General features: G+C 45.4%; 1 protein-coding gene across 1 annotated transcript in view; it reads left to right on the top strand.

Moving 5' to 3' along the window:
* FGD1 (FYVE, RhoGEF and PH domain containing 1) overlaps window positions 1–16,012 on the top strand; it is a 44,100-nt gene that overhangs the window by 19,956 nt on the left and 8,132 nt on the right. The window contains exons 5-11 of the mRNA XM_077887692.1: window positions 793–882; window positions 1,564–1,712; window positions 3,491–3,647; window positions 3,753–3,891; window positions 15,149–15,207; window positions 15,345–15,491; window positions 15,845–15,937. Coding sequence (XP_077743818.1) covers window positions 793–882; window positions 1,564–1,712; window positions 3,491–3,647; window positions 3,753–3,891; window positions 15,149–15,207; window positions 15,345–15,491; window positions 15,845–15,937 — 834 coding nt within the window. The remainder of the gene's footprint in view (window positions 1–792; window positions 883–1,563; window positions 1,713–3,490; window positions 3,648–3,752; window positions 3,892–15,148; window positions 15,208–15,344; window positions 15,492–15,844; window positions 15,938–16,012) is intronic.

Consider the following 16,012-nt stretch of genomic DNA (forward strand, 5'->3'; position numbering starts at 1 on the left):
GCAGCTGGCCACCAGAGGAGCACAAGAGCTAGAGCTCCTCTTCCCCAAGGGACCCGAGGCTGTGGCCACAAAGGCTCTTGGCAGCAGGAAACCCTTTCTGTGCCCAGTAGCCTAAGCCTGCTTTTCAGAGGTTTCCTTGCACTTAAGTTAGGTTGCAGCCAGAACACCTTCTTCACTAGAACCCAGCTCAAATGTGGGGGCTGAGGCCAGGGACTCAGGAAATATGTGTCCAGCAATTTGGAAACTGGGCAGACAGGCAGAGTTTTTGGACATTTTTGTACCTCTGTGTTTTCTTCACATCCCAGGTACTCGGCAAGCCTTTGCTGACAGTGAACTGAGTAGGTGAATAAATAACATTTGTAGACTTCTTAACCTGTAGTCTGCTATGTTCTACTTGTAATAAATCGTTTAACTATCTCAATTACAAAGGGACTTAGGTCTTTTTATTATCAGTATATGTAGATGAGGAGATGTAAATACAGAGCAGTTACACAATTTATGCAAGCTGATGGATGGCAGAGCTAGGAGAGAGCAGATGCCTGGGTGCATGAGTGGCCAAGTGAGAGAGTGCATACATATCATCAGAATTGAGGAGTGGCCTTTATGATACACCAGGGAGGCAGGGATTGAAGCTGGGAAGTTTACAGGTCTAGAGATGGAGGAATAAGGAGGGTTATTCCAGGATGGCATTGGGCTTAGAGTAGCATTTGAGCTGTCCTGAGAATTCTGAGGGCTTGGGTGAAGGTTCGGGGACGGAGCGATCGATGAGTGGTTGCCTCTTCTCCTTTCCAGCTGACTGTGCAACAGAAGGTGTTCCACATTGCCAATGAGCTCCTGCAAACTGAGAAGGCCTATGTTTCCAGGCTCCATCTCCTGGATCAGGTGAATGGCCCCTCAGGGGTCCCAGGGCCCCAGGACATGGTAGGTGGGTGCCAAGGAAGAAGTAAGAGGGCCTGAGCCCAACCTTACGTTACCAATCTAGAGTTGGTAAGACCACATTCTGACCTTGACCCGCATCCTGTCTCTGAAGTCAGTTCTGATTATGATCCCAAGCTTGATCTTTGTACCAACCCTCATTCCAACTTTGGGTGGGTACAGCAGCCCTGACTGCAACTCTGACCTAGATCCTGAATTGACGGCAGCTGTCTACCAGGCCCTGATCCTCATTCTAATCCTGGTCCCATTCCTGACCCCAAATCCACTAGAAGCCCCAAGGGTAGGAATTTTTGCTTGCTTTGTTCACTGTGTTATCCCAGCTGTGTTATCCCTAACAGTGCCTGGTACACGGTAGGCACTTAAAAATATGTGTTAGATGAATGGATCTGACTCCAAATCTAATTCTGACCTTGGCCCTGCTCCTGACTTATCATTCCAATGCCTGCCTCCAGGTCTTACCCTTGATAACTGGAGATCCAGCCCCACACATAAGGCTAATTCCATTCCCTCTCTGCTCAGTCTCAAGACCAATGCTGATCCCAAAGCTCCACAGAGCTGCCCACAAACACTACCCTCACCCCCAGCCAAGCCCCAGGCCCAGCTGAACACCCCTGCCCTGCCCCACAGGTGTTCTGTGCCCGGCTACTCGAAGAAGCTCGGAACCGGAGTTCCTTCCCTGCTGACGTTGTCCATGGCATCTTCTCGAACATCTGCTCCATCTATTGCTTCCACCAGCAGTTCCTGCTGCCTGAGCTAGAGAAGCGCATGGAGGAATGGTGAGGGACCCCAGATCTAGGTTGCCTGTCCCCCTGTCCACAAGCCTGCCAAGCCCAGGGCATATGTGTGTGCTAGAGTCCACTCTTGCCCGTCCTCTCCTCTTACTGCCTTTCACAAAGAAAATCAGACCAACGCTCCACCCTCTATGACCTCCCAACCAAATGCAAAACACAGACCAGGACTCAGAAAATTACAATAGAACAGCACAGCCCTTAAGAGTATGAGGTTAGGAGCCAGATTGGCTGGGTTCAAATTTAAGCTCTGCCCTTTGCTAGCTTTGTGACATTAAGCAAGTTTCTTAAATCACTATGGTTCAGTTTCCTCCTCTATGTAATGAGGATAATAATAATGGCCTACTTTGTAGGGTTGTTTTAAGGATTTAAATGAGTTGATCCATGTCAAGAGTTTAGAACAGCATCCTGTATACAATAAGCGCTCAATGTCAACAGTTGTTTGTTTGTCTTTTTTTAATATCAGATCTATGATAGAGCTGAGAATGGAAGGCTGTAGGAATCCAGACAAATGGACTAAACCTAGTCTGGAGTTAGAGAAAGATTCAAGGAGGAGCTGATTTCTGAGCTGAGTCCTGAGGTAGAAGGAGGCAATCTGCCAGCCACCAGCTCTCCTCTACCAATCTGTCCTTTAAAGTCTGTACCACCTGCCATAACGGTCTTTCAGAAAAATCAGACCATGTTACTTCCTGCTTAAAATCATCTCCATGCTCAGGGTGCCTGGGTGGCTCAATCGGTTAAGCATCTGCTTTTGGCTCAGGTCATGATCCCAGGGTCCTGGGATCAAGTCCCACATTGGGCTCTCCACTCAGCAGGGAGCCTGCTTCTCCCTCTCCCTCTGTCCCCCTCACCCTACTTATGCGCTTGCTCGCTGGATCTCTCTTCCTCTCTCTCTGTCTCAAATAGATGAATGAAATCTTTTAAAAAAAATCATCTCCAGGGATCCCTGGGTGGCTCAGCGGTTTGGCGCCTGCCTTCGGCTCAGGCGTGATCCTGGAGACCCAGGGTCGAGTCCCACATCAGGCCCCCTGCATGGAGCCTGCTTCTCCCTCTGCCATGTCTCTGCCTCTCTCTTTCTCGGTGTCTCTCATGAATAAATAAATAAAATATTTTTAAAAAAATCATCTCCATGCGCCCCACACCCACAGGAAAAGTATGTCTTCCTCACCAGACTATAACCATGCGTGGCTGGCATGAAGCCAGTTCCTACATCTTCCCAACTGACTGTTACTCCTGAGGGAGAGGCCTGACCTGATTCTTGTGTGTCCCTCAGCTGCCCGTGAGCAATGAGGGCTAAGCCCAGGTCTAGTCCTGTGTGTCCCTCAGCAAACTGTGACTCCTGAGGAGGATAACCAGGCTTCACTTTGTCTTCCCTATTAGACAATGACTCTGTTGGGGCTCTGTTGACTCATTTGTGTCTTCAGAATTACCCAGCATAAGGCTAGGCCCAGAATCAATAATAAGTGTATGAAGTGGCCCTTGCAGTGAGGTCAGAGAAGGTATTTCAGGACATGTTATTCCTGGTACTAGAGAAGGGCAAAATTGGGGCAGGTGGCAGTCAGGGCCATGGTTCCAGGTCAAGCTGTGCCTTTTGGCCTAATTGGCCTATAACATAAGCAGCAATTCCAGAGGAGCAGACTGGCTGAGAAGTAGATTTCTAGGAATGCAATGAGAATAGCTTACCTAGGACTAGAGACCTAGAACCCTGGGGGAATTCTGGGGGACAAGGATCAGCAGGACCATGCCAGCCCCTGCTTCTACCCCAGGGACCGCTACCCACGCATCGGAGACATCCTGCAGAAGCTGGCGCCCTTCCTCAAGATGTATGGCGAGTATGTGAAGAACTTTGACCGTGCTGTGGAGCTGGTCAACACCTGGACAGAGCGCTCCACCCAGTTTAAAGTAATCATCCATGAGGTGCAGGTAAGCAATGAAGCTGGACAGGACAGCCTGGGGAGGAGAGGTCTGCAGGGACCCAGTGAGGGGTTTATGGCCAGACCTGAGCTGCTCTGCTTCTGCCTGTCACAGAAGGAGGAAGCCTGTGGCAACCTGACATTGCAGCACCACATGCTGGAACCTGTGCAGCGCATTCCCCGCTATGAGCTGCTTCTCAAGGACTATCTCTTAAAGCTGCCCCATGGCTCCCCGGACAGCAAGGACGCCCAAAGTGAGTGCACACATCCGGGCCCTGCCTCGCCCCATCCTCCAACACTTAACTCACAGGGTCAGCCTTCCATTGCAGCATAATGAGATTCCAGGATAGGCTCTCCAAACTGAAAGCTGCCTGTGAAAGGCCCACAGAGGCCCTGGAGTGAGACCTCAGGCTGAACCTCCAGGTTGAGATCTCTGCCTGAGTACCCAGACAGAGCACTCAGGAGTCCCCCAGTCTGAAGTCCCCAGCTGGAACCCCCAAGTTTGAAAAGCATGCCCAGAATGCTCCCCTAGGGGGAGCCATCTGTTTTCTAGGCCAAGACCCCAAGACTGAGCCCTAGACTCATCCTCAGATGAAGTTGCCCGGAGTCCAAAGCCTCTGCCCCATGAGCCCAGACCGACCCCTCAGGCCAAGCCCTCTTTACCAAATCTCCATAGCTGAGCTCCCCATGAAGATATTTGTCTCATCGAGCCCCTGACTTTTCCATCATCCACATTTAGAGCTCCCCTCTGTGTCACCAGCTGCTACCTAGGATGAACCTCATAAAAAACCTCCCAAGTCTGATTAAGGCCCCACAGAATCAACTCTTTGGAACTGAGCACCCCAGGCTGGACCCCATATTTTCTACCTCCAAGATTTTGATCTCTAGTCTGAATTAATGCCTCCTCAGACTGAGTCCTCACACTGACCACTAGAAAAGTATCTCATTCTGATTCCTCCAGTATGAGGCCCACACAAATACACCCCCACCACCACACCCAGGGTCACATCTCCAAGAGTGCTTCCCCAGAGTCTCCCCAACTTCCTCTCCCCAGAGCATCATTTCCATTCATCCCTTCATTAATATAGCAATTATTTACTGAGCACCTTAGTTCTGCAAATTGGTGCTGGCACAGAGGATAAGGGAAGTAAACAAGACAGCAGATAATAAAGAGAACTGATAAATACACAGGAGAACATTAGGTAGGTGCTACATGTAATTCGGAGAATACGAGGGTGATGTGACAGGGATGGCGGAGGTGGGGGGCTTCCTTTAGGTTGGGTGGCCTCTCTGAATAGAAGATATTTGAGTCAGACCTGAATGACAAGAAGAAGGGAGCCACTCCCCAACTGGGCAGGAACATATTCCCCAGAGGCAACAGCAAGTACAGAGTTCCTGGGGGGAAGGGGTGGCAGCTTGCAAATCTCTGGACCAACAAGAGAGCCAGTATGACTTGAGCGTGATAAGTGAAGGTAGAATGGTAGAAGTAGGGTTGGAGAGAGGAGTGAGACTTTAAAGGCCAGGCTAAGGAGATGGATTTTATTCTGAGTGCAGTGGTTGGCCATTGGAAGATTTTGACCAGGATTACTTGGGAAGCAAGAGAGGGAGCTGAGAGACCAGTAAGAAGCCTTTGCAATAATCTTAGTGAGAAAAGTTGGCTTGGATGAGGGGAGTAGAAGTAAGAGCAGTGGAAGTAGTGAGAAATGGTTGGATTCAGGATATATTATATTTGGAAGCAGCACCAAAAGAACCAGGGTGGAATGGGTGTGAGTCTTGGGAAGAAAAGCCAAGAATTACTAGTAGAATTTTTGGCTAGTGGTGATAGTTCTTGAGATGAGCTTAAGGAGGTTGATTTTGGACATGTTCAAAGTGAGCTACCAGGTAGGTACGTAGTCTAGAATCTAGGGAGAGGGATTTGGATGTCACTGGCTCATGGTATTCAAAGCTGTGAGGCTGGCCACAATCAACAAAAGAGTGAAAGTAAGTGGAGAAGAAATAGGGGCCAAGGGCAAGCTTAGGGAAGTGGAATCAGCAAAAGACTTAAGAAGGAGCAGCCCTAAAGGTAGGATGAAAGTTAGGAAAGTGTGGGGGGCTAATCAGGAGCAGACACTTGTGTCCACTGCTGTGTCTTCTTCCCAAATTGAGCCCCCTCCATCCTACCACATGGGACACTTTGCTACCAAGCCTGGACCTCTAGAAAGAGTGAGAACCCTAGGACGTTTGACAGCTGGACTCTACAAACAGACATCTGCAGACTAAGTGCCTCAGTCATCTCCCCAAATGAGAATCCCCACTGAAGTGCCAGGAGGAGCTACATAACCTAAATCTCGAGAAAGAGCCTTCCAGACTGATTCCCTGGAAGCAGTTCCATAGGCTGACATCTCCAACCTGAGCCCTCAGGCTGAATCCTAAGGTCCCCATTATAGAATCCCCCCCCCCACACACACACACACACTGATTTCCCCAAACTAAGATCTGGGCCTTCAGAATGTTCTTGTTGTGAACTCTGAGAGTGGGTTCCCAGCCCTCAGCCTGAGGTCCCACAGGGAAATCCCCCCCAGAGAACTTCCCATTCTGATCTCCACAGCCACCATTCTATAAACAAGTATTGCCAAACTTAGCACTCCAGATTAACACCCCCATTTACTGTCCCTCAAGCTGTGACATCTATCCTGAGCCCAAAAGATTGACTCTTTTGTCAGGGACAGATCAATGCTATTGACTGAGACACATGAGCCCTCAGACTGATTTCTACAGTTCCCCAAAGGGAACCCTAAGATTAAGCTGCCAAGTCTGAGCTCCAGACAGACTCCAAATTGTGTCCTCCCTAACCTCAGTCCCCCAGACTGCAGACTCCTGTGTTCATCCCCTTCACTGTGGAAGAATGCCCTAGATTTTCTCCCAAATGAAGTCTGATCCTCCAAATCTCATCTTCTCAGTCTTAATTCCCAGACTGACTGCCCACAAAAAGCCCCCCCCCCCCAAATTTTCTACCTTGCAGCCTTGAATTCACAGATTGAGATTCCCAGGCTGAGCCCTGCAGAATGAGGTCTCCAGACTGGGCTCCGTATTGAGATCCAGGAAGGATACCTCACTGCCACACTGAGTCTCCACATTTTATAACCCTCCAACTGGGATCCCCAGAAGAAACCTCCTGTCTCATTTCTCCACTCAGAGCCCATGGATTCTACAAAATCGCATATCCGCGTTGGGCTTCCAGGACTGGGTTCTTCCATTTTATTTCCACACTGGGCCTCTAGCATGACATTTCCAAACTGAAATTCCTCAAGTGAGCTCCCTGTGATGAACCCCCAAAATGAGTTGCTGGTGTAATATTCCTAAACTGGGCACCAGATGAGTCCCTTTTACCAACTATGTGTTCCTGGGCAAGCTGCTTGGTCTCAGTTTTCTCATGTGTAGAAGGGGCATGATATTGATAACTCCTTCATAGAGCTATTTTCAGGATAAATGAGATAAACCAGGTAAAGCCATCAGCACAGTGCCTAGCACATGGTAGATGCCCAATATTAGCAGTTTTTATTACTGAATTCCCTGGCTGATACCTTCCCTGCTGAATGCCAATTAAATCAGCCCCTAGATTGAGTTCACCTAACTTAGCTTCCTATTGTACCAATCTCAACCCTATCTGAGTCCCCAGAATGAACCTCAGAGCTTGAATGTGCCCAACTGAGCTCCCCATGCTAAGCCCAAAGATGAGCCCAACGCCTGTCCCGCACAGGAAAGAATTTTCCAGTCCAGTTTTCTGAGCTGCTCAGAATGAGAATTTCTGAATGAAAGACAGTCCAAGATATGCTCACTATGCTACCCAGCCCAAGATCTTAAGCTGACCTTCCAATTTTTTACCCCTCAGACTACAATTCCCCAGGCTGAATCCCAGAAAGTACCTTAAGGCCTGACCCCCACTGAATCATATCTCTGGTTCCCTAGACTCACTCTCCCACTTTCTACTTCCCTAACTGAACTCTGAAACCTGGGCTCTAGACTGGGTTCCTCAAACCAGGCCAGGTGGAACTGCTGGCCTGAACTGCCTACCATGAGCCCGAGACTGGACTCCAAACCCAGACTGCCAAACCCCACCAAAACTTCCAAGCCAAACCCCTACACTAAGTTCCTTAAACTGCACTCCCTAGTCCAAAGCCTCAAATGAAATTCTAGACTGACATCCCCACATTGGAACCACCTCCCCTCAAGACAGCCTATGCACACTGGACCCCTGGAGATACCAGTGTGCACTCCACACAAGACATCTCAGGACAGACTTCCTGATAGCAAAGCCTCTACTCTGAACCCAGTGACCTGCACCAGCCTGAATTTGTATGTCCACAGCTTACCAGAGTCTTTTTCCTGTCCCTTCCCTGGCTACCTCTGACCTCTACCGCCCAACATGGCCCTGCCCTGGGGTGCAGGAGGTGCAGAATGGGTAGGAGAAGGGGCAGATAACAGGGAAGTTCCAGCTCTGATGTCAACTCAGCTGCTTCCCAGGAAGATAAGGCCACCACTTCTTCTCTCTGAGTCTGTTTCCTCATTTTGGACAAACAGTGCACAATCACGCCTGTCTTATAGAATTGGTGTGAGGATTGGAAGGATCTCATTTATTCAAACCATCTGATGGGGAGCACTGGAGACAGGGGAAGGGGGGTACACTGGCCCCATCCTAGGGCGTTCCTCATCTACTGGGGGATGCAGATTTGTAAATGCATGATGAACACATAGTGTGACTAGTGGGACAGAGGGGAGTGCAGAGGAACATGGGAACTGTGACAGGGTCCCGACCCAGCCTATGAACTCAGAGCAGGTTTACTAGAGAAGGCAAGCTGAATCCAGTTAGCCAGATGAAGCAAGACAGCACATATTTAGGGAGGTACATGTGGAGAAAGTTGGAGAGGTCAGCAGAAGCCAGATCTCCAAGGGCTTTCAATGCCAGGCTAAGGGGCTGCGTCTTTTCCCCTGCAGATACGAGGGAGCTATTGACAGATTGAAGCAGAAGAGTGGCAGCAGTTTGTGAGAAAGATCCCTCTGGCAGCTAGGGTGGAAGAGGAGTTGAAGATTAGAGCCTCTTGAAAGGCCCGATTAAGACAAGGAGTACCAGGACATGGTCATGGAGGGACAACCTCCTAGAAAAGCAGACTTGGTTTGCCAACCGTATGGACCCTCTTCAGAAGCACCTGTACTCCTCCCTCACAGGCATATTTTCTAGTGGGAAAATTCAGCAGCATACAGACAAAAGTGAGATATGGTACAGCTGTAGCCGGGCCTCAAGCATGGGCAGGATTTGTTAGTGTGGGGGGATGTATAGGGACTTATTTCAAGATTTTTTTTTCCCTGATGATACCTAGTCACTATAGAAAATATGGAAATTACAGAAAAGATGAAAGAGGTAGAGAAAAAGATCACCTGTGATACAAGCCCCCAGAGAAGAAGCATAATGAACATTTTGACTTGTATTCTTCCTGTTTTTTTTTAATACACATATATTTGTGAATTCAAGATCATTCAGTATATACTACTTGGTATCCTTTTCTTAAAATATCCTGAGCAGGGGCACCTGGGTGGCTTACTCAGTTAAGCTTCTGCCTTCCGCTCAGGTCATGATCCCAGGGTCTGAGATAGAGCCCCACGTCAGGCTCTCTGCTCAGCAGGGAGCCTGCTTCTCCCTCTCTGCCCCTACCCCTGTTTGTGCTCTCTCTCTCTCTTTCAAATAAATAAATAAAATCCTTAAAAATATCCTGAACATTTCACAAATTATGAAAAACTCTGTATAAGCATCACTTGTAGAGGATGTCCAGTATTCCATTATATGAATGCACATTAATTTTTTTTTTAATTTTTATTTATTTATGATAGTCACACACACACAGAGAGAGAGAGAGAGAGGCAGAGACATAGGCAGAGGGAGAAGCAGGCCCCATGCACCGGGAGCCCGACGTGGGATTCGATCCCGGGTCTCCAAGATCGCGCCCCAGGCCAAAGGCAGGCGCTAAACCGCTGCGCCACCCAGGGATCCCTGAATGCACATTAATTTATTTAACTGAACTCTGACAGTTGGACATTTTTATTTTTAGAGAGAGAGAATGCATGTGGTCAGGGGAGGGGCAGAGGGAAAGGGAGAGAGAGAATCTTAAGCAGTACTCCACATGGAGCCTGACACAGAGCTTGATCTCATGACCCTGAGATCATGACCGGGGCCAAAATCAAGAATCAGTCGCTTAACCAACTGAGCCACCCAGGCACCCCTACAGTTGGAAATTTTTGTTTCTGGTTGACACTGTTGTCAACACCACTGTAATGAAAGTGTACTTACACATAGAATGTGTGTTTTCTCTTTTTTATTTATTATTTATTTTAATTCCAGTATAGTTAACCTACAGTGTTATATTACTTTCAGGTGCACAAGACAGTGATTCAACAATTTTTTTAAAATTTTTTTATTGGAGTTCAATTTGGCAACATATAGCATAACACCCAGTGCTCATCCCATAAAGTGCCCCCCAGTGCCTGTCACCCAGTCACCCCATCCCCCCACCCACCTCCCCTTCCACTACCCCTTGTTCGTTTCTCAGTTAGGAGTCTCTCATGTTCTGTCACCCTCACTGATATTTCCCACTCATTTTCTCTCCTTTCCCTTCCATTCTCTTTCACTATTTTTTATATTCCCTAAATGAATGAGACCATATAATGTTTGTCCTTCTCTGATTGACTTATTTCACTCAGCATAATACCCTCCAGTTCCATCCATGTTGAAGCAAATGGTGGGTATTTGTCGTTTCTAATGGCTGAGTAATATTCCATTGTATACATAGACCACAGCTTCTTTATCCATTCATCTTTCGTTGGACACTGGGGCTCCTTCCACAGGTTGGCTATTGTGGACATTGCTGCTAGAAACATTCGGGTGCAGGTGTCCTGCTGTTTCACTGCATCTGTATCTTTGGGGTAAATCCCCAGCAGTGCAATTGCTGGGTTGTAGGGCAGATCTATTTTTAACTCTTTGAGGAACCTCCACACAGTTTTCCAGAGTGGCTGCACCAGTTCACATTCCCAGCACCAGTGCAAGAGGGTTCCCCTTTCTCCACATCCTCTCCAGCATTTGTTGTTTCCTGTCTTGTTAATTTTCCCCATTCTCACTGGTGTGAGGTGGTATCTCATTGTGGTTTTGATTTGTATTTCCCTGATGGCAAGTGATGCGGAGCATTTTCTCATGTCCTTTTTGGCCATGTGTATGTCTTTTTTGGTGAAATTTCTGTTCATGTCTTTTGCCCATTTCATGATTGCGTTGTTTCTTTCTTTGATTCAACAATTTTATACATAACCCATTTCTCATCAAGACAAGTGCACTCCTTAATCCCCATCACCTGTTTAACCCATCTCCACCCCTCTTCTCTCTAGTAACAATCCGTTCCTTCTCTATTGTTAAGAGTCTATTTCTTGATTTCTCTCTCTTAATTTTTTCCTTTTGCATGTTTTGTCACTTAAATTCAACATATGAGTGAAATCATATATTTGTCTTTCTCCAACTGACTTAGTTCACTTAGTATCATACCCTCTAGTTCCATCCATGTCATTGCAAATGGCAAGACTTCATTCTTCTTATGAAAAGAATGGCTGAATAATATTCCATCACACACACACCCCACATCTTCTTTACCATCTATCCATGAACACTTGAGCTGCTTCTAAAATTTGGTTATTATAAGTTGTGCTGTTATAAACGTTGGCATGCATGTATCTCTTTGGCTTAATATTTTTGTATTTGGGGAGTAAATACCTAGTAGTGTGATTACTGATCCTAGGGTAGTTCTATTTCTAGCTTTTTGAGGAACTTCCAGGCTGTTTTCCACAGTGGCTGCACCAGTTTGCACTCCCACTAACAGTGTACAAGGGTTCCTTTCTCTCCACATCCTCACCAACACTTGTTTCCTATGTTTTGATTTTACTGATTCTGACAGGTGTGAGGTGATATCTCATTTTGGGTTTTATTTGCATTTCCTTTATGATGAGCAGTGTGGAGCATCTTTTCGTGTATCTGCTGGCCATCTGTATATCGTCTTTAGAGAAATGTCTGTTCATGTCTTCTGCCCATTTCTAATTGGATTATTTGTTTTTTTGGCTTTCAGGTTATATCAGTTCTTTATATATTTTAGATACTAACCCTTTAAAAGAGACCACATTTGCAAATATCTTCTTCCATTCAGTAAATTGTCTTTTCATTTTGTTGATTGTTTCCTTTGCTGTGCAGAAGTTCTTTATTTTGATGTAGTCCCAATACTTTATTTTTTTCTTTTCTTTCCCTTACCTCAGGAGACATATCTAGAAAAAGTTGCTACCTCCATTGTCTGAGAAATTATTGCCTATGTTCTCCTCTAGGATTTTTATGGTTTCAGGCCTCCCATTTAGGTCTTTAATCCATTTTTAATTTATTCTTGTGTATAAGAAAGTGGTCCGGTTTCATTCTTTTGCATGTAACTATCCAGTTTTCCTAATTCCATTTGTTGAAGATACTGTTTCCCATTGCATATTCTTTCCTACTGTGGTCAAAGATTAACTCAGCATAGAATTGTGGATTTCAGGGTCTCTAGATGTCTCAGTTGGTTAAGCGTCTGCCTTTGGCTCAGCTCATGATGCCGAGGTCCTGGGATTGAGCTCCACATCAGGCTCCCTGCTCAGTGGGGAACCTGCTTCTCCCTCTCCTTCTGCTGCTCCCCCTGTTTTTTTTTCTCTCTCTCTGTCAAATTAATAAATAAAATCTTTAAAAAAATAATTGTGGCTTTATTTCAGGGTTTTCTATTCTGTTCGAACTATGTGTCTATTTTTGTGCCATTACCATACTCTTATGTTTACTACAGCTTTGTAGTATAACTTGGAAGTCTGGAATAATGATACCTCCATTTTGTTTTTCTTTTTCAAGATTGCTTTGGCTATTCGGGGTCCTTTGTGGTTCCATACAAATTTTAGGATTATTTTTTCTAATTCTGTAAAAAATGCTGTTGTTGTTTTGAGAGGGATTGCATTAAATGTGTAGATTGCTTTGGGTATAGACATTTTAACAATATTTGTTCTTTCAATCCATGAACATAGAATATCTTTCTCTTTCTTTGTGTCATGTTCAGTTTCTTTCATCAGCGTTTGAAAGTTTTCAGAGTACAGGTCTTACACCTCTTTGGTTAAGCCTATCCCTAGGTACTGTGCAATTGTAAATGGGATTGTTTTCTTAATTTCTCTTTCTGCTTCTTCATTATTAGTATATAGAAATGCAACAGATGTCTGTGTATTGATTTTGTATCCTGTGACTTTATTGAATTCATTTATCAGATCTAGTAGTTTTTTGGTGGAGTCTTTCAGGTTTTCTATATATAGTATCATGTCATCTCCAAATAGGGAAAATTTTACTTCTTCCTTACCAATTTGGATGCCTTTGTTTTCCTGTCTGACTGCTGTGGCTAGGACTTCCAGTACTATGTTGAATAGAGGTGAGAAGAGTAGACATCTTTGTCTTGTTCCTGATATCAAGAGAAAAGCTCTCAGTTTTCCCTACTGAGTATGATGTTCTCTGTGGGTTTTTCATAGATGGCCTTTATTATGTTGAGGTATGTTCCCTCTAAACCTACTTTGTTGTGGGATTTTATCAAGAATAGATGTTGTGCTTTGTCAAATGGTTTTCTACATCTGTTGAGATGATCATATAGTTTTTGTCTTGTCTCCTGTTGAGGTGATGTTATCACGTTGCTTGATTTGCAAATATTGATCCACCCTTGCATGCCGGAAATAAATCCCATTTGATTGTGGTGAATGATTCTTTTTGAAATTTTATTCATTTATTTGAGAGAGAGCAAGTGAGTCAGAGAGCACGAGTAGGGTGAGGGTTAGAGGAAGAAGCGGACTCCCCACTGAGCAGGGAGCCTAATGCGGGCTTCATCCTGGGACCCCGGGATCATGACCTGAGCTGAAGGCAGACAGTTTAACCAACTGAGCCACTTAGGCACCCCATGAATGATTCTTTAAATGTATTTTTGGATTCAGTTTGCTAGTATTTTGTTGAGGATTTTTGCATCTGTTCATCAGGGATATTGGCCTACAGTTTTCTTTTCTTGTGGTGCCTTTATCTGGTTTTGGAATCAGGGTAATGCTGGCCTCATAGAATGACTTTGGAAGTTTTCCCTCCTCTTCAATTTCTTGGAATAGTTTGAGAAGAGACATTAACTCTTCTTTAAATGTTTGGTAGAATTTCCTATGAAGTCATGTGGTCCTGCACTTTTGTTTGTTGGGAGGTTTTTTTAATTAATTTATTTATTTTATTTATTTATTTTTTTATTTATGAGTGACACAGAAAGAGAGAGACAGAGAGGCAGAGGCATGGGCAGAGGGAGAAGCAGGCTCCATGCAGGAAGCCTGATGTGGGACTCGATCCTGGGACTCCGGGATAATACCCTGAGCCACCCAGGCAACTCTGTTGGGAGTTTTTTTTATTACTGATTCAATTTCCTTGGTAATAATAAGACTGTTCATATTTTCTATTTCTTCCTGCTTCAGTTTTGGTAGGTTCTATGTTTCTAGAAATTTATCCATTTCTTCTAGGTTGTCCAGTTTGCTGGCATATAGTTTTTCACAATATTCTCTTACAGATATTTGTATTTCTGTGATGTTGGTTGTTATTTCTCCTCTCTCATTTATGATTTTATTTATTTGAGATCTTTTCCCCCTTTTTTTCAATGAATCTGGCTAGGGAGTTCTTGGTTTTGTTGATTAAAATGTATATTTTCTTAGGATAGATTCCTATAATCAATATTATTGACACAAAGAATAGGCTCATCTCTTTGTTTCTTTATATATGGCTTTTTTCTTTTTTTTTAATTTTTTATTTATTTATGATAGTCACACAGAGAGAGAGAGAGAGAGAGAGGCAGAGACATAGGCAGAGGGAGAAGCAGGCTCCATGCACCGGGAGCCTGATGTGGGATTCGATCCCAGGTCTCCAGGATCGCACCCTGGGCCAAAGGCAGGTGCCAAACCGCTGCGCCACCCAGGGATCCCTTTTTTTTTTTAATTTTTTATTTATTTAGCTTTTTTCTGATTATAAAAGTAATACATACTCTTTGTCAAAAATATGGAAAATACAGAAAAATCTAAAGAACACAGTAAAAACCACCCATAGCATAGACCCACCATCCAGAGATGGTCAACTCTTTAAATATGGCTATGTTTCTTTTCAGTTACCTATGTAATTATTATTATAGTTATTTTTAATGGTAATAATAATCCTAAGTTTGCATGTTATTCACTGCCAGTTATTCCATGCAGAATGATTCTGTTATTGTGGAATTAATTGAGATAGTTTCTGATTTTAAGTGATGCTGCTATGGACATCCTTGGGGCTGGTGCTTTCTGGGACAGGGAGGGTGTATTTAGGCCAAGAGGAAGCATTCAGGGAGCAAAGAAGCTCCCAAGAGCCTCCTCTCTGCTAGTTCCCCGTTTGACCTCCCACTCTGCCCACAGAGTCTCTGGAGCTGATAGCCACAGCAGCAGAGCACTCTAATGCTGCCATCCGCAAAATGGTGAGTGGCCCTTCTAGCCCCTGCCCTTCCTTAGCCACCCACCTGTGGTGTCTTTGTACTGGGGAACTTGCTATTTCTGGACATGTAAGGGGCAGCCAGCACCCCAACCCTGCCTTCTGGTTACTGTCTCCTGCCAGGAGCGAATGCACAAGCTGCTGAAGGTATATGAGCTGCTAGGGGGTGAGGAAGACATTGTCAGCCCCACCAAAGAGCTCATAAAAGAAGGCCATATCCTTAAGCTGTCAGCAAAGAATGGGACCACTCAAGACCGATACCTCATACTAGTAAGTGCCAGGTGTGGGGTTGCACACATTGGGTACTCACTCAAGACTATACCTCTTGCTAGCCATTCTTTCCTCTATTAATTCATTGTATTTTTACCACCTACACTAGGGATTTTTTTTTCTCTACTTCAGAGGTGACGTAACTAAGACTTGGAAGTGACTTGCCATAGATCACCCAACTAGAAAGCGACTCCCATGCCTAGGCTCTTTCCTCGTGACCATTGTGCTCAATCTGGGCTGTGCTTTCTCCATCTGTTGCCTTGATTCCCCAACAATAAAGCTTCAGGAGTCCTATAAGGATAGGGGGCTGGGCCACACCTCTCCACACACATCCCAAAACTTTTCCTTCGTAGTTCAACGACCGCCTCCTTTACTGTGTGCCCAGGCTGCGGCTCCTTGGCCAGAAGTTTAGCGTACGGGCACGCATTGATGTTGATGGCATGGAGGTGAGCACCAGGAGGTGGGAGATGGGGACCTGGAGTGGGGCCTTGGTGCTGGGAGGAATAAAGTTGTTCTGCTCT

This window comes from Canis aureus, chromosome X (assembly GCF_053574225.1).
Source record: "Canis aureus isolate CA01 chromosome X, VMU_Caureus_v.1.0, whole genome shotgun sequence".
In the NCBI taxonomy this organism is placed as follows: Eukaryota; Metazoa; Chordata; class Mammalia; order Carnivora; family Canidae; genus Canis; species Canis aureus.